This window comes from Melopsittacus undulatus, chromosome 3, assembly GCF_012275295.1.
Source record: "Melopsittacus undulatus isolate bMelUnd1 chromosome 3, bMelUnd1.mat.Z, whole genome shotgun sequence".
NCBI classification, from domain to species: domain Eukaryota; kingdom Metazoa; phylum Chordata; class Aves; order Psittaciformes; family Psittaculidae; genus Melopsittacus; species Melopsittacus undulatus.
The window spans coordinates 1,642,846-1,666,630 of NC_047529.1; the positions used below are offsets into that span (position 1 = coordinate 1,642,846).

Below are 23,785 nucleotides of genomic sequence, written 5' to 3' on the forward strand. Positions count from 1 at the left end.
TGCTGAGATTCCTTCTTTTCCAGCAAGATGCATATTGGCCTTTGCCCTCAGTTTGAAAAGGCTGCAAAGTCCTTTTGCAGAAAGGAGAATAAATTCATGTCATAAATATAAAATCTATAATGAATAACATAGTAATAAATACCTAACAATTGTAACACGCTGTTAAAGTTGGTGTGGCTCAATGTTTTCCTAATGTGGAAGTGTCTGCCTACCTTCCTGTGGCACTTCACTGGAGCTACAATATTCTTTTTACAACGCAGTGAACTATATCCATAAAATGAGACCTATGAGCCCATATGAAGTAAAAAGTGGTTGCCTTTTCCTCCCTCTATTTTTACCCTTTTTCCTCTCTTTAGAAGCTGGATAACAGCCTATAATGTGGATAGCAAGTTGTGATGCTGCTGACACCGGTAGCTGTTATATTCCCCTCTCCCACAGGAGACACCCCACAGGGTGAACCCATAGTATTGTACAGAGCAGGGTTTGCCTCGACAGCTGGAAATCACTTTGTTTCATTAAGGTTAAGCTGTTCTGTCACTGGAATAACCTAAACAAAGGGTAACCCCCTGTATAATAAGGGCAGCAGAAGCTTTTTAACGTGAATGCTCTTAAATGAGGAAGAGCATTCGCCTGCTTCCCCATCACAGCTTTCCTTTGGTGCTTGTATTCTGTTCTAATTCCTTTCATCCTTTCAAAAGAGTCAATCTGTGTTTTCACAGAGAAATATTTAAAGCCTCTGTGTTAATTTTAGATCCAAGATATCAGTGTTGAGACTGAGGACAACAAGGAGAAGAAGTCTGCTAAAGATGCTTTGCTTTTGTGGTGCCAGATGAAGACAGCCGGGTGAGTGGGGATTCAGGGATTCTCTCTGAAGCTCTTAGAGCACTTGGAGGTTTCATTGAAAGCATGTCAAACGGGCACACATGTATCTGTGATGAAGTGGAGCCATCAAGAGAAGTGAATTGAGGTTTACAAGTATTAATGCCACAGGATAAACATATCAGTCTGATAGCCATAGAACCCCAGCCTGGTGTGGGTTGGAAGGGATCTCAAAGCTCATCCAGTTCCAACCCCCTGCCATGGGCATGGACACCTTCTGCTAGACCATAATCCATCAATATATAGTAATATGCTGACTCTTTTTCACCCTATTCTGAAGGAATAAAGATGCTTCAGATGTTTGCCACCAACTTTTCCCTCCTTCCATGTATATGGGAATACTTCCAAAGTGGTTTTCTCTGCAATAACTTTCTTGCTTAATTAACTCTCCATTTGTAGACATTCCAGGATGTTTCCCCAGGAAACTTGGATATCCCTGTGATGCCTTGGGGCACTTCAGCATAACTCTAGACTTGCAGGGATTTGAAACCTCACAGTTGAGGCAGCAAGTTATAGAATAATAGCTTCAAGTGGTTGCTTGGAAGGATATGGAGAGCTTTTGTCTGGAATGCATTGCAGTTCTGTGGGGATTATGAGAGTGGATGGGGTGCACTTAGCTCCAGAGTCAGTCTGATGAGAGGACAGTCATGATGATAGATCATCCATCACGGGATGCTGATATCCCACCCTTGGGTTTACAATAAGGGTGTCATTCCTTACTGTATATAATGAATCAGCTTTTAGTGACAGAGGATGCTTTATTAATAGTACTCTCCTTGCTTTTTGTTCCATCAGTTACCCCAACGTCAACATCCACAACTTCACAACGAGCTGGAGGGATGGGATGGCTTTCAATGCACTAATACACAAGCACAGGTAGGAGTGGGTAAATGTCTTTCTGGGGTTTGAAAGCCTGGACTGCTGCTGTGTGCATGGGGGTTTGCAGTTACTTTGCGGCTTGGTTTTAAAGTCCATGGAGAGGAGGAAGTTGAAGAATTAATGGGAGTTTTACAGCAATTTGCTTTGCTTTAGGGCTTTACAGCTCTTGTGGTCACTGTGAGCTCATGTAGGCAACAGCATCCCATGTCAAAACAGGTTGTGTTTGGTTCCAAGACAATTACACCCATCATTGTTTTGGTCTGTGACTGATGACCAGGCAGTAGTGAAGTTCTGGTACCCGTTGGGTAACCAGTGATGGGTCTGGTTGCCAGAGCTCAGGACTGGGAGGGAACCACACACAACAACAGCCTGAAGGGGAAAGAAATCCCTGCTCAGGGATGGTAGAATGTGGTGCTAGACTGATGTGGTTGGGATGCTGCTCCTTGGCAAGCTCAGTGTGGTTATTGGGGTAGCTTGCACACCTACATGGGCATGAGGAGAGACGGGGTGACCACAGCTCTGTTCCCTTCTTCTCCAGGGTCACCTTCACTGTTAAGCTGTCCTGGTTTCCTCCATGGGTTAGGTTCTGCCATGGCATGTGCTACGTGTTACTTATCCCTTTAATACTGCTGTTGAACGGCACAGGGCTACTGGGCAAGCAAAAGGGCTTTTCTGAGGTTTGGAGAGCTTAGTTCGTGTATCTGTTGTGCTTTGGGAAATCTGAAGCATTTTCCCTCCTGTCTAGGCCTGATCTGATTGATTTTGACAAGCTGAAGAAATCAAATGCACACTACAATCTGCAGAATGCTTTTAACCTCGCAGAGCAACACCTTGGTCTTACCAAGCTCCTGGACCCTGAGGGTAAGAATTCCTGCAGTTTCAGCTCTTTGTGGGCTCTTTTCTCCCCCCCCTCCTTGTTGCAGGGCACAGCTTTGTGATAGCTTTTTAGGTTGAAGAGCAGCAGGATGCTGCTGCCTGACCTGGTACAGCCAGGGAGGGAAGGAGAGAAGGAGGATGTCTCCTGCAGAAGACTGAGCACTGGCAGTGGGAGAGCCTTTAATCCTGTGTTTGTTTTGCCCTATCTGACAAGGCACTGGTCTGGTTGTGTATACACAAAATCATCCCAGTTAGAGGCATCCTCCTGATCCACCCTGAGAAACACCTTCTGTGAGCTGGGAGGGGGATGATGTGAATTCAGCACACAGTTATCCCCTCCTCTCACAGCCTGACAGTGGGTTTGGATGTGTGTGTATTGGAAGGCTGCTCCAGTGCTAGGACAGGAAACTTTCTCGTCCCAGGGCTGTGGGTTTGGGCAAGTTGCTTCTTGCTTGTTTCCCAGTGCCTCTGAATGGCTGCAGGAAAGGAAAGAATTGGTTTTCCACCTGTATCTCCCAGATTTGCCCGGACAGACAAGCACTTAGGTTTGAATTCCTCTCTCTGAATGCTGACACAGCACTGAAGTCCTCAGTTAACTCTGTTCTGTCAATGCACACTGACACTAGGGAGGTTTTTGGCCATGCACAAGCTGTGGCAAAGCCTGGAGCCTGACTCAAAGGCCCACAGCCATGTGCTGTAACCACAGTCCACACGAAGAGGGATAAAGCAGCACTTCCTAACGACACAGTACAGTCCTATGCACCACCAAGTGATCCAGAACCAGTCCAAAGCTGCCGAGTTTATTCCGGATCAGGACAGAATTCCTGGGAGCTGAACTGCCCCTGAACCCATCTCTCTTGGCTCGTCCTTGCTGTGTTGTTTTAACCCCTGCACCCTCAGTGTGCTAAGACAACTCTTGTTTGCTTTGCAGATATCAGTGTTGACCATCCTGATGAAAAGTCAATCATCACCTACGTGGTGACATATTACCACTACTTCTCCAAGATGAAGGCTTTAGCTGTCGAAGGAAAACGTATCGGAAAGGTTTGCAAGTTCCAATTCAAAACTATGAGCAAACAGCTGAAATATTACTGATTTTATATATTTTCCCCTTCTTTGGGTGTTAGGTTTTTTAAAGTCCACTCTATGGTAGTTTTCAGCTTTGGGTTTGAGTGTGTTTTGAATGTTAAGCATCCCCATGTGACTGCGAGGAGTTAATTTCCAGCTGCCTCGTATTAGAAACCATTTGGCTGGAGTTTTCTTTTTGCTTGTGCATTTTGCATCATTGCTGCTTTTCCTTTCTCATTAACTGCTCCTCACCCTCTGTGTCCTCTTGGCTCTTCTGGAGCCCAGAGAAGTCCCTCATTTACAAACTGTGCAGTCATTCTGTGCCCTTTGGCGAGGCTGCTCCCGTCTGTGCAGCCAGCAGACTGAACATGAATCCTTTTGTAAGCCTCTATTGCTGGGAATTCACTGCTGGAACACACAGACCCCTCATTCCTCAGGGATCCCAGTCCCTGTGGCGCTCAGGACTGAGTGGTCTGATGCAGAAGTCAAGTCTGCCAACAGATTCTCTTCTGTAGCTTGGCTTTAAATGGCAGAGGAGCACTGCCCTTGTTACTCACATTGTGCTGCTCGTTGCAGGTGCTTGACAACGCCATTGAGACAGAGAAGATGATTGAGAAATACGAGTCTTTGGCTTCTGACCTCCTTGAGTGGATTGAGCAAACCATTATCATCCTCAACAATCGCAAGTTTGCCAACTCCCTGGTTGGTGTGCAGCAGCAGCTCCAGGCCTTCAACACCTACCGCACCGTGGAGAAACCACCCAAGTAATCCTCATCTTGGCTTACAACAGCAGTGGCCTGGTTTTGTTCAGTCAGACATTGGTTTTGTACAGCACAAACACATCCAAGTAACTTTAATCTTGGCTTAAGGGTTGATTTGTGTGAAGAAACCCAGCTATCACATTTTGGATTGGCACTCGGTGTTGCTACTTGGCGCCTCTTTGCTTTGGGCTGTTCAGTGTGCAGATAGACACAGCCTGCAGGGTCTGAGGGTCCTGGGAGCTCACACTGCTAAGCCTGCCTTACAGTATGAGTGGTAGTAGCATGTTAGTGTAGCAGCATCATCAGTCATGCTTGCTAGCAGTGTATAATTCCAATACACTGCTATTAAAAGAGCTTACTGCTTATCCAACATCAAGAGGAAGTGTGTCTGCTTTGTAAAACATCCCTACACTTACTAAAACTGATACAGCCAAAGCTGGGCAACTGATTTCTGGAAAGCTTCTTTTTAGCATTATGATGTCAGATCTGTTTGTTATTTTTGTCTAATAGGAGTTCGAATGGATAATAATCACAAGCCAAAGAGTTACGGAGTATCCAGACATCTAAAACTGCAGACTATTCCCTAGTGCCTATGGGGTTTGTTTATTTCCCAGGCAGAAAACCAAGGGAAAACAGTGGGAAGAGTTTATTGACTGCAGTGGGCTTTAAATAAAACTTCCATCTCATGTGTTGATAGAGTCAACTGGGACAGCACATGTAACAGAAGAGAAATAAAGTGCAGTCTTCTGTCCCTCAAGGGGCTTTAAATCTAAACACAGACAAGTGACTTCTGTGGAGTTGCTGTGGCCCAGCTGGTGCCAGGGGATGTGGGGGCTTTTTCAGTTGCTTTCACACGAGGTGAAGGTGTTTATCTGAGTGCTCCATTCATAACACCAGTCATTGAAAGAAGTGCTTTGCTATACCTGAGGAGCAGTGAAAAGCTTTATTGTAACTCAGTTCTTTTGCCAAATTCTGCTTAGATTTACAGAAAAAGGCAACCTGGAAGTGCTGCTTTTTACCATCCAGAGCAAAATGAGAGCCAACAATCAGAAAGTGTACATGCCAAGGGAGGGCAAACTCATCTCTGACATTAACAAGGTAAATGGAGCCAGCTCCTCCTGTGCAACTCAGGTTTTGCTTCCTTTCAGTCTCTCAGCACACTGGGAAGAAACACATTCGCTATGTCCAGTCTCAGTATGGGGACATAAGGGGCTGTTGACCTTCTATAGCTTGGACTCCCTAATCTAAACCTGGGTATCCTCAGATCTTCTGCACTGGAAAGATGCTCAGTCACTCTAGCCAAGATCTCACAGTCCTGCCTTGCTCCTCCATGCTCCTTGAGTTTAGGCAGCTCCACATCTATTAGGATTTAGGAGAATCTGGGGTTGTTTGTGTTTAATTATGGGTATATTTGTTGCTTGTAAGATCTGAAGGGCCACTAGTTGGCTTTCAACAGGCTTCTAAGAAAACTCATGTCACACATGTGAATAACTTCTGGCTTTGGGTGGAAAAGGACTTGTATGCACCAAAAGTAACCAAACTCTGCAGTTCTGGGGTTCTTTTTCTGTAGTAGATGTAATAAGGAACAACAATTGTGTGTTGATTTTAGAGGTGAGAGGGCACAAAACTGTAACTCCCATTTCCTAAAGGGGGGGAGGCCCAATCTGCTTATTTAGGAGCAGCACTTAGAAGATTTTGTTTCTTTAATACACATTTAAGCTGGGTTTGTTTGAGCTTTGTTGGAAGCAAAATCCAGATGAACTCAAGAAAATGTATGAGATAAACCAGTCCTCTACCCCTTGCTCAGAAAAGGAATGAACAGAGGCCTAATATCAGTTCATATACTCTTACACTAGCAAACCAGGTGTAAGCCCAGCCAGAGCAAACCAGGTTTATTGGCATATACATAAATAAGCAGTGTAGTGAAGCCTGGCTGGAGCGGCTTCAGTCCTGATTCCATGCAAAGCAGCTGTGATTTATCCTATTCCTATCCGAATGTGCATTTAGAAGATGCGTGTTTTTCCCTCTGTGTCTCCAGGCCTGGGAAAGACTGGAAAAGGCTGAACATGAAAGGGAACTGGCACTGCGAAATGAGCTCATCCGACAGGAGAAACTGGAACAACTGGCGCGCAGATTTGATCGCAAGGCAGCTATGAGAGAAACCTGGCTGAGTGAAAACCAGCGTCTCGTCTCTCAGGTGCTGCTTCCACCACGTGTCTGTGTGACTCACATGGTTCCCAGGAGTAATTATAGGATGCAGAGCTCTCCAAGAGGACATTTCCTCCCCTAGCCCTCGTATTTTACTCAATCTGTGTATATGTATACTTACAGTATGTGTGTGCAGATGTGTATTTAGTGTACATACCTTGTACCTTGTCTTTAATGCATTTGGATATATTATTGGGCTGTACTCAAGAGATACTGATGTGGAAATACCTACCCACAGTCAAAATTTTCTTTATCTGAATATTGTGGCCAATTCAGTGGAATTAGCCCAGGATTCAATTTTATCCTTTAATATTAGAAGTGACTTAGAAAAACCCCAAAGGCCCATCCTAATCCTGATGGTCACCATGAGTCTTCCCTCAGAGGTAGGAAGTGATATCTCTGATTGTATCAGTGGTTCTCTGGTTATAAGAGATCTCTCTTATTTTATTAAAGAAGGCTTTTCAGTGCATGCTGAGGTCCCAGATTTGCTGATGGGTGTATTCTGCCCACCAGGAATCAAGCTAGAGCTTAACAGTAGGGATTATCCCCTCTGCATCCATCACTGAAGTGTCTCTGTCTTTACAGGATAATTTTGGCTTTGACCTCCCAGCAGTAGAAGCTGCAACGAAGAAGCACGAGGCCATTGAAACTGATATTGCAGCATATGAAGAACGAGTCCAGGCTGTGGTTGCAGTTGCAAAGGAGCTCGAGACTGAAAACTACCATGATATTAAACGCATTACTGCGAGGAAGGACAATGTTATCCGCCTCTGGGAGTATCTCCTGGAGCTGCTCCGGGCACGGAGACAGCGCCTGGAGATGAACCTTGGTCTGCAGAAGATATTCCAGGAAATGCTGTACATTATGGACTGGATGGATGAGATGAAGGTGGGTGTCAACACGTGGACCAAATGCTCTGGAAAGGTGTAGGTGGTAAATCAGTCAGATTCATTTTGCCCCTCTGGTTTAATAGACAAGTGCAGAGGATCCGCAGTCAGGAGCAGGGAACAAATTCCTTATACCTTCTGAGGTCTTTCTAAAAGTAAAGATTAAAAACAAGTAAGGAGAAAGAACAAGTTCACTCCTATAAAAAGCTACTTTTTAGCCTCGAGCCTGTCCCATAAGGGTCAGAGGCTTTGGTCACAGGGCTTGGGTAAGGAGGACAATTTGGGTTGAAAGGGAATGAAATCATCTCTCTCCATCACAATTGACATGGGCAACAAGTCACCTCCTCACCTCTGTGCTTTAAAAAGCATGCATTGCTTCCTGTCTGTTCTCCTGGGATCTGGGAAGGGAAAGGACCATGACTTTGTTCTTGTTCATCGGCCAGCAGAACTTGGAAGCTGTTGGAGCAAAAAAAGATGCGTGTAGCTCAGTGGCAGCTCACAGCACCTGGACTGAGTGCTTTTCAATGGTCCTGCTGAGCTAACTTCGCTCCATGTCATCCTAGACTGAAAACTGTGCTGAAGAGCAGTCAAGTTCTTCATGGTTGCCAATGATCTTAAAAACATTGGCTCAAATTCCTATCAATCAGCCATGTCTCTGCACATCTGCAATAGCTCTCCTTATGGGTCTGGTGTTTCTCTGCACTTAATGTCACAACAGAGAACAGGGTGAGTGGAGTCATTAAGAAGCAGCTTCTGGCCTTCAACCCATTTTACTTTGTTCTGTTTCCATCAGGTGCTTCTGCTGTCTCAAGACTATGGCAAACACTTGTTAGGAGTTGAAGACCTGCTGCAGAAACATGCTCTGGTGGAAGCTGACATTGCAATTCAGGCTGAGAGAGTGAGAGGGGTCAATGCATCTGCTCAGAAGTTTGCCACTGATGGAGAAGGTAACCAGCAGCCAACACATCCTCCTTTGTCTTAATTACATATGAGGTTATCTATAAGCCTCATTAGTTCTGCAAGGCACGTTAGGTTAAATCATCACCAGGGGACATTCCAGCTTCCTTTGTTCCTTCTTTATTGTGTCAATGATTAATTTGCCCAGGTGCCTGCTTAAGAAGTTATTGTTGCATTGTGTGGTGCATGGGATGTCACGCTCCGAACCAGCGGCTGGTGTAACTTTGTAGTAGTCACCATTAATTCTCCATTCTGTGTTTCTAATGTAAACCATACGGGTTATTTGACCTGGTCTGATATTGTCCTGGTTTATGATAAACACAAGCAATTCCAGTAAACCAATGCCATTAACTAGGATAAATGGTCATGTTGTGCAGATGTGTGTAAACCTGGAGCAGTGAATTTTGTTTCCCTGCAAACAGTCCTGAATATCCTTCCTTTGGGTTTTTTATTGTCTTCATGCAAAGAACACTATTTTCTGATGTGTGTTTTTGTATGGTGGAGCCCGAATAGTCCACGTTGTAATGTACACTCCCCATCCCAACAGGTTACAAGCCGTGTGACCCGCAGGTGATCCGGGACCGTGTTGCTCACATGGAGTTCTGTTACCAAGAGCTGTGCCAGCTCGCGGCCGAGCGCAGGGCACGCTTGGAGGAGTCCCGACGTCTCTGGAAGTTCTTCTGGGAAATGGCTGAAGAAGAAGGTTGGATCAGGGAGAAGGAACAGATCCTGTCATCTGATGACTATGGGAAGGACCTCACCAGTGTTGTCCGTCTCTTGAGTAAGCATAAGGCGTTTGAGGATGAAATGAGTGGCCGGAGTGGCCACTTCCAGCAGGCGATCAAAGAAGGTGAAGACATGATCGCGGAGGAGCATTTTGGGTCTGAGAAGATCAGAGAAAGAATTAAGGATATCCGGGAGCAGTGGGCTAACTTGGAACAGTTATCTGCCATTAGGAAGAAGCGTCTGGAGGAAGCTTCTCTCCTTCACCAGTTCCAGGCTGATGCTGATGATATTGACGCATGGATGTTGGACATCCTCAAAATTGTCTCCAGCAATGATGTTGGCCACGATGAATATTCCACTCAGTCCTTGGTCAAGAAACACAAAGATGTGGCTGAAGAGATTGCAAGCTACCGGCCAACCATTGACTCTCTCCATGAGCAGGCGAAGGCTCTGCCACAGGAACACGCCAACTCTCCGGATGTCCAAGGCAGGTTGTCTGGAATAGAGGAAAGGTACAAGGAAGTTGCTGAGCTGACTCGGCTGCGTAAACAGGCCCTGCAGGATACCCTGGCTCTTTATAAGATGTTCAGCGAGGCAGATGCTTGTGAGCTCTGGATTGATGAAAAGGAGAAGTGGCTGAATAACATGCAGATTCCAGAGAAGCTGGAGGACCTGGAAGTGATCCAGCACAGGTGAGAATGCCTTTACCAGGAAGCTTGGGGTATAATGGATGGAAGTTCTTTCCACCAGCTGCCTGTGGCTCAGGTTCTCTGTGTGATCATTCATTGCTTGTTTTTTGCCTCCCCTCTCAGATTTGAAAGCTTAGAACCAGAGATGAACAACCAGGCATCCCGTGTGGCAGTGGTGAACCAGATTGCGAGACAGCTCATGCACAGCGGCCACCCGAGCGAGAAGGAGATCAAAGCACAGCAAGACAAGCTCAACACGAGGTGAGTGAAGGCCTCGTGCTCATGAACAGGACACTGGCCGAACCAAGGACAGTGGGGTCATTTCTGTGTCTTAGATGTGCTTTCAAAGACACTCTGATACTGTTACCTGATGTATATTCAAGGTAAGTGTTCAAAGCTTCAGAAGGAGAGAGAGATGTGTCTTTGAAATATCTGATTGATAGATGGAGTTTTGCTATTGACTTCAATCAGGTCCTGAGTGATATGAGAGCTGGGAATTTACTCAGGTGGCTATTATGATAAGAAACCAGAGTAATTTAATGTAAACTCATTTTCTTGGCTTCAAAATAAACCAAGAGAGCCCATTTCGGGTGAAAATGAGATGCACCATTTAGGGTGAAAATGAGCAATTTTTCACTTGAGGAAGAGTTATACTTTTAAGGACTCGGTGTTGCTGGTGCTTGTCATATTTTAATATACACCATGGCTTGCTTAATGGTTGTTTTGCTGTTGATGATATGAGAGGGACTGAAAAGCCATGAATAAGGTTATTTCATGGCTAATGGGAGCAACAGCCTGCTCAGCAACATCAACGTGTTTATTATACACAAACCTCAATGTCTCTGCTTTTCTCTCCTCACAATTTCAGATGGAGCCAGTTCAGAGAACTGGTAGACAGGAAGAAGGATGCTCTGCTCTCTGCTCTGAGTATCCAGAACTACCACCTTGAATGTAATGAAACCAAATCCTGGATCAGGGAAAAGACCAAAGTGATTGAATCCACGCAGGATCTGGGTAACGACCTAGCTGGGGTGATGGCCCTGCAGAGGAAGCTGACGGGCATGGAACGTGATTTGGTGGCCATTGAAGCCAAGCTCAGTGACCTGCAGAAAGAGGCGGAGAAGCTGGAATCAGAGCATCCCGACCAGGCCCAGGCCATTCTCTCCCGGCTTGCAGAAATCAATGATGTATGGGAAGAAATGAAGACCACCCTCAAGAACAGGGAAGAGTCCCTTGGAGAAGCAAGCAAACTGCAGCAGTTCCTGAGGGATCTGGATGACTTCCAGTCCTGGCTGTCCAGAACACAGACCGCGATCGCATCCGAAGACATGCCCAACACCCTGACGGAGGCCGAGAAGCTGCTCACTCAGCATGAGAATATTAAGAATGAAATCAACAATTATGAGGAGGATTATCAGAAAATGAGGGACATGGGTGAGATGGTGACCCAGGGGCAGACTGATGCTCAGTACATGTTCTTGCGCCAGCGCCTGCAGGCTTTGGACACTGGCTGGAATGAGCTCCACAAGATGTGGGAGAACAGGCAGAATCTCCTGTCCCAGTCTCATGCCTACCAGCTCTTTCTCAGAGACACCAAGCAAGCAGAAGCATTTCTTAATAACCAGGCAAGTGGTCCAGATACACCTACTACATTTGCCATGTTAGCACCATACACTGCAAGCAATAAACACAAAAGATCACTTGGTAGGAAAGCTGCAAACAGATAAATTGCCCTTTTTAAGCTATACTTTGCTATTTGACTTCTTAGGAGATGTTTCTTTTCATGGGTGGTGAATCTGTTGTTGGAGCAGACAGCACAGCCCCAGTGTAATCCTGTTCTCTCTCTGCTTTATGCTTTAACCACAGGAGTATGTTTTGGCACACACAGAAATGCCCACTACCTTGGAAGGAGCAGAAGCTGCTATCAAGAAACAGGAGGATTTCATGACCACGATGGATGCCAATGAAGAAAAGATCAATGCAGTTGTAGAGACTGGCAGGAGGCTGGTTAGTGATGGCAACATCAACTCGGATAAAATCCAGGAGAAAGTGGACTCTATTGATGACAGGTAAGGTGGGAATGCTGGTAGGATGTGGCTGCTCAGGCTTTAATCCTGTTCCCTGAGAGCTGACCTTTTACCAGACTCCAAAGGCAAAGCAGCGTGTTGGAAAATGCCTGTTGCAGGCTCTTTTCTTTGTCCTGTGGAAAAATAGGAATTGTAATGGTTCAAAAATGTGCCAGGCTAATCTCAATGAACTATTACCTCTCCTGTGTTCCAGAGACTTCCATGGTAATGAGCTCACTACCCGGAATTTGGCTATAGGAGCATTGCTCTTGGAGTATTCACAGACTATGTTGTGGTGGGAGCTGTAGCAGTTTGCTGTATCTGGTTCCACAAGTCTTGGTTTTCCTCTGCTACCTCCTGGCTGATTTAATTAGAACACTGTATTCCTGCCTGTCCTCTGAGGAAGGAATGTGGCTCTTCAAGAGTGGAATTGGCATTGGATCCATCCCACCCGCCTGGCTTTGATCCTTCCAGCTTGTCTGGCCCTTCTGAGATCAGATTAGGAAGCCCTGGTACAAATGTGTCTTTCATCCCAGAACAAGTCTTTTGCTTTGTCTCTGTAGCTGTGGCATGGATGTAATAGAACATTAAGTGTTCCTTTTTCTTTGAAAACCAAATGTTCAGGTTTGATGGCTGTGATTCATGGCTCTTTTGGCTTTGGGTTTGAATAACAGTGGAGTCTTTCAATGTGCTTTTCAACCATGAGTATCAGGACACAGCAGTAAGCTCATACAGACTTTCATGTCAGATGTTACTGAGGACCCTGCTCTCAGGCGTGCATCCTCCCACAGCTGCTAAGATCAGGGTTATCCACATGCCTTTATCTCCAAGGAGAAGCTGAACTGAAGCAGGTCAGAAGATGATGTGCCTTTCCTGTTCTGGTGTCTCTCTGTCTATGCCTCCATCTCAGCTGTGCCTCATGGCTTCAGGAGAGGTGGATGTTCCCATTCCCAGAGCTTGCTGAAGGCTTTTGAGCCCACTGATAACCTAACCCCAGGGGTACCCTAGGTTTTCATTCTCTCTTTAACCAGCTTGCCTCTTTTTAGATCCCAAAGACAATGTGCAAAGGCCAGGAAGAGGTTATGTGAGAGCAGTCAAGGTGAAAGCTGGGAAATCAATTTTATTTACCCCCTGACTTTCAATGTCCTCTGCTGTAAGTTTTCCCATCCACTTATGAAAGCAGGAGGATTTGATCCTGGCCCTCTGATCGTTTGTCTTCTTTCTGCAACTTCTGCAATGTTAGAAGACAGCATCCAAGGATGCAGTAGCAAATGCTCAGCTGCTTCTTGCAGCCCTTTCTGGAGGCAGCTTCAGCCTCCATCCTGCTGCAGGGCTGTGATGCTCTGGTGTCTGTTTCCCCCAGTGCAGCTACTCTCAATGTCCCCATTGTCCTGTGCAGCCCATCTGGGCTGTGCTGCCTGTGGGCCACGTGCTGGAGTTCCTCCTCTGAATGGAGGCAAGTCCTAGAGGCTGGAGTTTATTAAAGCCTACTGCTCTTTTCCAGTGTATTTCCTCAATTCCAAAGCTATTTATGCAGAGCTCTGCAGGAACCATCCGGTGTGCTGCTCTTCAGGAAATCCCTGTGATTGCTCTTAGAGTCTGTGGGGCTGATAAGCCTCCAGAACAAAGCCTTAGGGCTGGGTGCAGTGGGAGTGGTAGCAGAGGAAGCCTCTTTGGGTTTACACAAAGCTGCTCTCCCAACCAAGCTCCACCTGGACGTTTAACAAAGGACCAAAACAAACAAGTACAAGTATGTGCAGAGGCTCCATGCTTCCCATTCGGGCCTCTTTGTAGTGTTGAGCATTGTTAATCCTGGTTTTCACATCTTTCCAGCTATTCCAGAGGAGACCCCACTGTCCATTGGCAGAGCAGGGAGACCCTGCCCTGAAATGGTCACCATCTAAACAGACATAGAATCCTAGAATCAACTAGGTTGGAAAAGACCTTTAAGATCATCAAGTCCAACCATTAACTCTTACACCTGAGTGTACAAAGCTGCAGAAAGCCAAGGCAGGACAGGCTTGAGCTGATCCTGCAGTTCATGCAACATGAAAGAGAAGGAAAATGTTAGGAGAGAAACTGTTGGAAGTTGGGGTTCTTTAAACCATATTAGATACAGAAACAGGAGCTGAAAGCCTCATCCTTAAAGCCAGCATCAGAGACATCTCAAAACTTTCTTTCATTGAATCTTACCCACAAAATTTCTCCATCTGGGAATTCCCTATCCCTGCAAAACTGGTTAGTTGTCAATGGACAAATACTCAAGTACTGTCTTAAACTTGTCAAGTTATTACTCCACAGCAAACCATATACATATACGTATATATATATATATACACATACACACACACACATATATGCTGTATGAAGACAGGCTGAGAAAGTTGGGCTGTTCAGCCTGGAGAAGAGAAGCTGCATGGAGACCTCAAAGCAGCTTCCAGTGTCTGAAGGGGCTTACAAGGATGCTGGAGATGGACTCTTCATCAGGGACTTCAGTGATAGGACAAGGGGTGATGGGTTCAAACTGAAACAGGAGAGATTTAGGTTAGACCTTAGGCAGAAGCTCTTCCCTGTGAGGACGCATCAGACTAAGGACGGAGAGTGCAGAAGCAGAGTGGAGTAGGAGCACAATCTCTTAGTGCAGTTCACAGGGAGGAATGAATGGGAATAAGGACATGGAGAAGGGGAGGGAGGGAGAGGATGGGTTTGAATAAAGCTATCACTGCTAGCTTTTCCAGCTAGGAAAGGAGCTGGTCTGCCTGATGCTGCTGTCCCTGCTTTGGTGACTTATGCTGTAGTTCCTTGCCAGCCAGAAGGGAAGATTTTCCTCCTCCATTTTCTCTTGGGGCAGTGTATGGGGGCTATGGGCCTATCAACAGCCTCTGATCCTGCAGTTGAGATTTGGTTTAAAGGCAGTGGTAGATCTGACTCAGATTGTGACCTGGGCCTTCACCAGCTTGTGTATTCGTGCAGCTTCCTGCTGGGCAGAGGACAGAAGTCACTTTTGTTCTTGCCCATTCAGAGAGCCTCTTGTTTGCTGGGACTGCTAAAGAAGGTAAAGCTGCCTTGCCTGTATCTCAGTGTTCTCAGCAGGCGGTTACAGTCACACTATGTGTAAGATTCATTACTCCTGCACCAGCTTGGAAACCCACAGGCTTACAGTTAAACCACAAGTGATGCTGTCGGCTTTCAGCATGGTTAGCACCTGGGGACCTCCAGGGGACAGCATGGGAACATTGGGTAAACCTTGTTCTACCTAAAGCCCTTCTGACACGGTGCTGGCAGTAAAGGGTGGGAGAAGCTTTCTGGTGGTAGGGGAGTTGTGCACAGTAAAATCCCTGTCACAGAACCCAGCCTGGTTTGGGTTGGAAGGGACCTTAAAGCTCCTCCAGCTCCAACCCCTGCCACGGGCAGGGACCCCTTCCACTGGAGCAGCTGCTCCAAGCCCCTGTGTCCAACCTGGCCTTGGAGCTTTGAAAGGATTTAGGGAAACATGAACAAGGAATTAGTCCTGTTTGGTTACAGCCAGTCTGGTGCAGGAGAACAGACCAAGTGACTTCTTGAGGCCCTTTATTCCCATCATCCCCCCATCAATTCTATGATGAAAACACAGGGATTCCTGCCTGTTCCAGAAGTGTCCATCCTCAAAATACTACAGCCACATCTTCAAGCATCCACTCTAAACCTTGTTACAGTTCAGCCTTGTTCTTCCTCATCTGCAAGTCTCACTCCAGGTTGTCTTGGACAACCAACCAACCTTTTACAGATAAACAGCTCTAAGAGCAAAGCTTGCATTTGTTATGCTGAGGACTTACAGAAAAGCAGTGTCATCATCTGTTTGATGCCCTGCTTGGTTCCCCTTCAGACTTCTTGAGTTTAGCATTTCCAGCACTCTCTGGGAGCTAATTTTATTACTTTCTCAACAGAACTTCTCTACTTTGAGCTCTATTCAAACGAGAGTCAGGAAAATTCTCCTTTGAACTGCATAGCTCATGTTCCCTCTGGAATACATGAGTCTGTAACGTAATCTAGCCTTAAATCTATGAACTCATCATGATAAAATCACCCAAGCAGTTCTTTGCTTCATTTTAGCAACCTGAGTAATGCCCTGGATTTGCCCAGGCATATAAAAACCAGCCGAGAAAGAGAGGAATCAAACCCAGTGATGTTAGCTGTGTTATAGGGCTTTTTCCTAAGGCACAATCTGTGTGTCCTTTTCTTTGTGCTCTCTCAGATAACACCTGATTAAACTTCCCGATTAGCTGGGCTTGGACTGCAGCCTCTTCCTTTGATGGGTACCTGTGTCTTCCTCACCATCTGATCTGTACACCCATTTTCTTGACCTACAGCTATATAGATGCTGTTTGCCTCTACTTATTCAGAGGAAGCCGTTGAGACAAAAGAGAAGCAATTTGTAGTCCTCTAAAGGGTTTTCTCCTATTCTTTTGCCTACAGTCCTTTGGCTTCTGTGTAAAACGTATCCCTAAGCCTTCCTTCTGTTGCTGAAGTCACTAAAACCATGCCAGGGAGCTTGCTCTGGTAAATTCATGTAGATGAGGAAGAGTGGTCTCTTAATCCAGCCCTTGTCATCAACATGTAATTTATAGTCATTGAGACTATCCCGAGTCCCGGGAGGTTTCACTACCATGGATTTATTGAGCTCTTGCCAGCTTGTGCTGAGATCATCTTATAAATTGCCACCCTTTAAAACAATGTCCAACTCTGTCCCTGTTTATCTTAGGCCATTACAAAGAGCAGCAATACTTCACTGTAAGCCCCTGTACAGTGAAATATGAACAGATTTACACTAGGAGCAGTAAATCACAATGATCTCCTTTATTCTGCCTCCTCCACCCCAATAGCCTCATAAATAATGCAAGTACTGAAGGAAGGGGATAACTGCTCCAAACTAAGCATGAATTAAAACCATGTTCAGAGGTACCTTGGGAATCAGCTCTTCAGGCACTGTTCCCTTTGAAGATCCCACCAGGACCGTTGGGAATGGCAGCACAACTCATCCTTCAGGGGTAAACAGGAATTAAAAGCAGGGTGTCTGGACTGGCCTGTTCTTTCCTTCTGTCTGCTCTTAGACACGGAAAAATAGGTTCCAGTGTGCATAAAGCTGCTGTTTGCAGAAACACACAGGCCCTGTTTGTTAAACAGAGCTTTGGGAAGGCTGTCTGAACCGCTCCTGCTTTGTTCAGGAGAACAAGGTGTGAGCTATAGCAGAGCTGTATCAGAGTCTTACAGCAAATGCCCATTGTGCAAGAGCCATATAATGTGTGATCTTATTGCTGCAATATTCAGATTTCTTATGGTTTTTGGCAAATGGTCTGAACTCTGCTTGACACTGGTGAGGCAGACTCTGAACAGAGACCTGTGGAACCCTGCAGACTTCTATGTTTTCTGTGTATTTAACTGGTCACAAAAGCAAGTAGATGCTGAACTGCTCATTAAATAGCACATGTACAGCCGAGCTTCCAAACCGTCCTTTGTTTGGAAGGCAGTAGAAGACACAATACGTGTTCAATAGCTTGGAGAGGGGCTTGGGACAAGGGCCTGTAGGGTCAGGCCAAGGGGAATGGCTTGAACCTGCCAGCACAGGGGAGACTGAGCTGAGCTCTTAGGCAGAAGCTGTTCCCTGGGAGGGTGCTGAGGCGCTGGCACAGGGTGCCCAGAGAAGCTGTGGCTGCCCCATCCCTGGCAGTGCTCAAGGCCAGGTTGGACACAGGGGCTTGGAGCAGCTGCTCCAGTGGAAGGGGTCCCTGCCCATGGCAGGGGTTGGAGCTGGATGAGCTTTAAGGTCCCTTCATCCCAAAGCATTCCATGTATCCCAAAGAGGCTACAGAAACCAGCTAATAGCAGTTTTGCATGAAATGCCCATTTCAAAGTGGTTTTCTCTCCTCTTATTTTTTTGATTAGACATAGGAAGAACCGTGAAGCAGCCAGTGAGCTTCTGATGAGGCTGAAGGATAACAGGGATCTCCAGAAGTTCCTCCAGGATTGTCAAGAGGTAAATTACATCCTTTCACTTCCATTGCTAAAGCTGCATCCTGCAGAGGAGCATCCTTGCCCTGTATTCCATAAGGGCTGGAACACTCAGCAGAAATCCCCATCCCTGCCCAAACCCCTGCAGAAATGAAGCTGTTTTGGTTGTTTTTTCCCCATGAACTGAATTTCCCTTTGTCATCTAAGCTAAAACCAGGGAAAATTGCCAAAAGCAGTGAAGGTTTTCTGCTGTGGTATAAATAAATCCTGTGGAGCGTGGTGGGATTAGCACTGAATTCGTCAAGGTTTCGTCTGCAGCTGGATGTATGTGTCCCAGGCAGGCGATTGCAAGTGATTTCTATGAAGCATTAGTCAGAACAGGAGTAAGAGGGGAGCAGGATTAAACTGGATCGGTTTTAATGTGTTATTTATCTGGTAGTTTGCATGTGTTTATAATTGTTAAATCCTGTAACATTTAAAACAAGGAATCCTTTCCAGACATTTAATGACTTACATGGACTGTTTACACTGAAGGCAACGTTTTAAAGTTAGGAGTAATCTTGTTCCCAGCAGGAGGAATTAAGTGATTTTCAGGTTATTTCGTGCAGCCCTGACAGATATTGAAGAGCTTTGCCTGTGACCTGCATTAAAAACTTACTTCCCTTTGCAAAGAGAGCTGACAGTGGCAGAGCTGTCTGTTTAAATCCAAGAGTTACTGCACTGGCTTCACATCCTACCAGCTCCAGGAGCCTGGAAGTCTCTGCACCGTGTCTGAATGGAGCTGAGATTTCATATGAGAAGCAAACAAAATGATGATCATAAGCCAGGCAAACGATGTTTGCTTCTTGGTTGCCTAGATGTGGTCTGGTTTCCTGCATTGCATAAGCTAACCGTGCTCTTGGCTGAAATTGCTCCTTCCTTGGTAGTAGAAACATGACAGAGTAGCAAAAATGATGCTGTTATTAGCAGCAGCTTCTTCCTTCCGCTGCAGAACTCACCCCCTGGCTCTTGGAGCTCCTCTAGCCCTTGTGTCAATGTGGTTGTGTTGTTCCCCAGGGTCTGGTTTTCCACTCTAGCACTGAAAGAAGAGGCAGACATAAAAGCTCTAGTGTCTGCTGCCTGAATGCCTTTCCTCTTGGTTGGGTCTCTCCAGCCACTAAAGCATGGATGTCTCCACAAAGGCAGAACTTACAATACCCAAATGTTACAAATTTCTCCTTTCTGAGAGGCCATTGGCCTTGGTGATAACTGAATGGGTGTTTTGTGAGGAGACAGCCCATGGCAGGGGGGTTGGAACTGGATCATCCTTAGGTCCTTTCCAACCCAAACCATTCTATAATGAGACTTAGCATTTGCATTGGCGTGACTGTGGCCTCTCTACTGCTGGTTCCCTTGGGCTGGAGGGGCTGTGTGATGGATGGAGCACTGAGGCAATGCCTCACTCTTGACTTTGACCAAGAAGCTGGGAGCTGTTAGAGCACAGATCTGCAGCAGTCTCTGTTTCACAAGGCAATGATCCTTCGCCCTTCCTGCCTGCTGCCGTAGGGATGGTTTCCCACCCTCTGGACCCTGAGGAAAGGAAGTGTTCTCTGCAGCGTGCTCCTGCCCAGGGCAGCCACTTTCCTCTTGTGGCTCCGTACTGAAGTGTTATTGTAACGTGGCCTCTTCCCCTCGCTCCTTCCTGCCTCTGGCTCTGGGGAGGCGCTGAGCAGGGTCAGTGGGGCTGGAGGGGGTGGCAGGATAATGCTCAGAACAGCTCAGCAATGACAAACCTTTCCTGCGGGTAACAGATGAGGGGAAACAGAAGATTTTCTTGTTAGTAGTCAGATAGCACTGGGTATTAACTGCTTCTGAGTACTGCTTGTGACTCCATCAGGTACAGATTCTTCCAGTGCCTAAAGGGGCTGCAGGAAAGCTGGAGAGGGGCTTGGGACAAGGGATGTAGGGACAGGCCAAGGGGAACGGCTTGAACCTGCCAGAACAGGGGAGACTGAGCTGAGCTCTGAGGCAGAAGCTGTTCCCTGTGAGGGTGCTGAGGCGCTGGCACAGGGTGCCCAGAGAAGCTGTGGCTGCCCCATCCCTGGCAGTGCTCAAGGCCAGGTTGGACACAGGGGCTTGGAGCAGCTGCTCCAGTGGAAGGGGTCCCTGCCCGTGGCAGGGGTTGGAGCTGGAGGAGCTTTAAGGTCCCTTCCAACCTAAACCAGGCTGGGTTCTGTGTCACAGGTTAATCCTGGGGTACTGCTTTTTCTTCTGTGTTTCTCACATTCATAAACATGAATGTGTGGAGTAAATTTGCTGAGCGTATAACATAGAGACAGCAGAAACCCCTGAGATGTGACACATTTTGCCATTTAGTTTTCTTCCACTTCCTGCTCATCCAGAGCTCCTCTTCATAGGGGTTAAAGCTGATCTTCCTCTAAGTGCTCTGAGCCCCTGCACTGTCTGGGCTGATTTCTCCGTGGCTCTGGAACAACAGCATCTGGCAAGACTCCACACGTCAGGAGATGCTGCCTGTTCAGTGTGGCCTTGGCACCTTTGTCATGCAGCTCCCAGTGTGAACCTTGCACAAGACAGGCTGTGCCAGCGTGGGTGTTTGCAGGGCCTGTTTGCAGCAGCACCCGGTGCTCTTTCACCTTCCCTTGTTGCTCTGCCAGGTTTTCATTGCAGTGGTAGAGTTCTCTGGGAGCTGAGAGCAGGACACAGGTGTTGTGGCATTGGTGCAAAGGAGGGCAGGAAGCCTAAAAGCTGGTTCTGCTGGCATTAAAAACCAGCTTATGGCTTCTGTAGAGTCAGAGAATGGTTTGGGTTGGCAGGGAGCTTAGAGCTCATCCAATTCCAACCGCTGCCATGGGCAGGAACACCTTCCACTGACTGTCTGTGTCTGTAGTGGCTGCAAAACCCACGTTTTAATGTCACCCCTTAAATCCTTTATTTGCATTAGTGTTAGCAGAAGGAACATACCAACATTGTGAGAGTCAGAAACGAGGGTTTTATCCTGACCCTGCCTGTGCCCCATGTATCGTCTGTGTCTCACTTCACCCCATCTGTTAATAGGACCCGTATCACCTTTCCTTGGAAGCCCTCTGAAATCCTTAGAACACCTAATGCTATGGCCAGGAAAGGCAAACAGTGAAAGAGTACAGTTTGCACAGGGTAGCAGCTGTCTACTACCCAGAAAGGCAGGAGTAAAACCACTCATGTGGGGCTATAGAGTCATCCTTTGGGTGTGCAGTAGCTCCGCAGTCTGTTGTAACTGCAGACTCATTAACATGAGCATTTCTATCAAGAACATCATATTTTCTTGGTGGCAAGATCAGATGAGGAGTTCCTTTGATTGCTCTCCTAAGTTTTCCCTTTTTGTGGAGCTTAACAGTGCCTTTAAGGGACGATTTAAACAGGTTTGTGAGTGCTGAATGCATTCGCTGCCCTGTACCCTTAGTGCATAGCAGGGAATTGGAGACTGAAATGGCATCCTGGAAACAAAGTTTAGGTTTGTTTTGACATTTTCCACTTGGGAAGTGACTCTAAATCTGCAGAAATGAATCCTTTTCAAACCTACAGACATGCCTCTGAATGTGTGTTTTATCCATACCTAAGGGACAGATAAAGCAGTCGGAACCACCCTAGGAGGAAATTGGATGCTGGCTGCTGCCATCATTTTCACATTCTATTTGCCCATGGCAAATAATCTTTTATAGGATTGATTTTCTGTAGCCTTGGTCAGGAAATTGTTCTCAGTGCCTCTGGATCCGCAGAAAATCAGGATGAAATGAGTCTTGGATTTTATATAATGGCAAAAGGGAAGTCTTGAGCACCAAAACCCTACCAGAGATTGGACAAATATCAGGTTTAGTGGTGTAAACCTACATAGAGAAAAGACTTTGGGGAATAGGTACTGTGTGAATTAATGGTACAAACCTGTCTCTGTGCTTTGGTAGGAGTAGAAATACATAATTTCTTACCTGGTGCTTCCCTGAAAAGTGTACCTTGGGGCTCTGTTTAATCTGGAGATGCCTTTTCATGCCACTTCATTAGTGTGTACCTCTGAGTGCCCTCAGGAAGTCAGCAGGGCTCCTCAGGGATGTAGTGATGCCATTGAGTAGCCCATTGAGTAATGTTGCAAGGGGAAAGTGGTACAGAGATACATCATGACCAGTAAGTAGGACACACATCCCCGTTGCTGTTGAACTGGGTGAGACCTGTGAGCTTGGAGTTGAGGCCTTTCTGCATGAGTCATGGATTATTTATATGTTGGAGATGGATGGTTAAATTTAGCTGTGAAAGTGATGGATCCCTGGCTGAACCCTGAGTAAAAGCTGTCTCTGGATCTCATGCAGCTCCCCTGTAGAGAGGCATCTCCTCATCCTTGGTCTGGAGGCACTTTGATGCTTTGCATTATTTCACACCATTGTTTTCACAAGAAGCTGTGTCTTTTCCTTTCCAGCTCTCACTCTGGATCAATGAGAAGATGCTTACAGCCCAGGACATGTCCTACGATGAGGCGAGGAACCTGCACAGCAAGTGGCTGAAGCATCAGGCATTCATGGCAGAACTTGCATCCAACAAAGAGTGGCTGGATAAGATAGAAAAGGTAACTAAAGAACCTCCATAAAGTGTCCTCATCTTTGTCAGAGGAGATTGTGCACAGAGATGGGATCTGTTCCTCTGCAGAACTGGTTCTTGAATCCTCTCTCCAGCTAAGGCCAAAGGAGATTTCATTCCTGTAGGATGAATATCTATCACATTGTTTCTCCATCTAGCCCTTTTCATTCCTCACTGATGTTACATGGCTTTTATCCAAGACACTCTTATAATAATAACCATTGGCTAAGCTGCCAGTTTCATGTTGTCTGGTCCTTCTTGTCTGTTCGGAGGATGGCATAACCTAGTTTTCATACCCAAAGAGCAAAAGAGGGACAAATGTTGTGATTTGAGCTGATGAAGTAGAAGTACTTCCTGGGAAAGAACTGGATGTGGGTGAATAAGTGAATTCAGGCTCCCATGCTGCCATGCTGGTTCTCATTCAGTCAGGACTATAATCAGGCTGCCTTCCCCATGCAAAATTAGTGCATGAAGTAAAGTACAGGCAGCTTTGTGATTAATTAAGATTCACAGCTCTGTATCAGGTTACTTTGAAGGCTTTAATGTGCTATGATGAGCTGTACTTTTTCCCCCCCCATTTCTCATGTGCAGCTCTGGAACACTAAGGAGGTCTCCTCTTTAGCTCTGACAGTGGGTTTCTGTTCAGTGTAAGTTAGCTTAATTGCTCATTTCCTCTCCCTCTTTGGCACTCTGTATCCCATTAGAGGTTTTTCTGTGATCTGCAAATAGCAATACCCTTTAATGGTGTAATTAAAAGGCTGCTCTGGAAGTGCTTTTTTAGGGATGCTAATACATCCTCACCCTTTGCCTCTGAAAAATCAGATTGCAGCAAAGTACCAAAGCTGTGGATGGAGCCACAGCTGACAATCACGTTATTAATGTTACCAGAGGTCACAGCTATTAAATGTGATAGAGTTGTGATAAGGTTCATATCTGACAAGGTTTGTCCCTTGTCACCATCACCCAGGAACAGAGGTAGAAGTATAGTTAAAGAGAATATTCCCCAAATTAATATAACCTTTGTAAAGGCAAAAAGATGTCTTAAGTCCAAGCACTGTGCTGGTGCTAGGGACAGCGTCCCTCCTTCTTTCCAAGGAAGACTGTTCCTCTCTGATAGTAGTTTAGACCCATGGTGATTGCTGTAACTCATTGACATAACCCTCCTCAGTCCCACAGCTCCATTGGGGTACCATAAGCTC

The 23,785-nt window shown here is 46.2% G+C and overlaps 1 protein-coding gene across 2 annotated transcripts in view; it reads left to right on the forward strand.

The window, feature by feature from the left end:
* The window catches only part of SPTBN1 (spectrin beta, non-erythrocytic 1), a 92,722-nt gene that overhangs the window by 44,685 nt on the left and 24,252 nt on the right, over nucleotides 1-23,785 (forward strand). For both annotated transcript variants that reach the window (XM_005144018.3, XM_005144019.4), the window contains exons 4-18: nucleotides 752-843; nucleotides 1,675-1,755; nucleotides 2,504-2,619; nucleotides 3,566-3,678; nucleotides 4,279-4,466; nucleotides 5,444-5,561; nucleotides 6,502-6,660; nucleotides 7,257-7,559; nucleotides 8,352-8,505; nucleotides 9,063-9,933; nucleotides 10,054-10,191; nucleotides 10,799-11,555; nucleotides 11,797-11,999; nucleotides 17,919-18,009; nucleotides 22,429-22,575. In XM_005144018.3, the coding sequence (XP_005144075.1) occupies nucleotides 752-843; nucleotides 1,675-1,755; nucleotides 2,504-2,619; nucleotides 3,566-3,678; nucleotides 4,279-4,466; nucleotides 5,444-5,561; nucleotides 6,502-6,660; nucleotides 7,257-7,559; nucleotides 8,352-8,505; nucleotides 9,063-9,933; nucleotides 10,054-10,191; nucleotides 10,799-11,555; nucleotides 11,797-11,999; nucleotides 17,919-18,009; nucleotides 22,429-22,575 (3,531 nt within the window). The remainder of the gene's footprint in view (nucleotides 1-751; nucleotides 844-1,674; nucleotides 1,756-2,503; nucleotides 2,620-3,565; nucleotides 3,679-4,278; nucleotides 4,467-5,443; nucleotides 5,562-6,501; nucleotides 6,661-7,256; nucleotides 7,560-8,351; nucleotides 8,506-9,062; nucleotides 9,934-10,053; nucleotides 10,192-10,798; nucleotides 11,556-11,796; nucleotides 12,000-17,918; nucleotides 18,010-22,428; nucleotides 22,576-23,785) is intronic.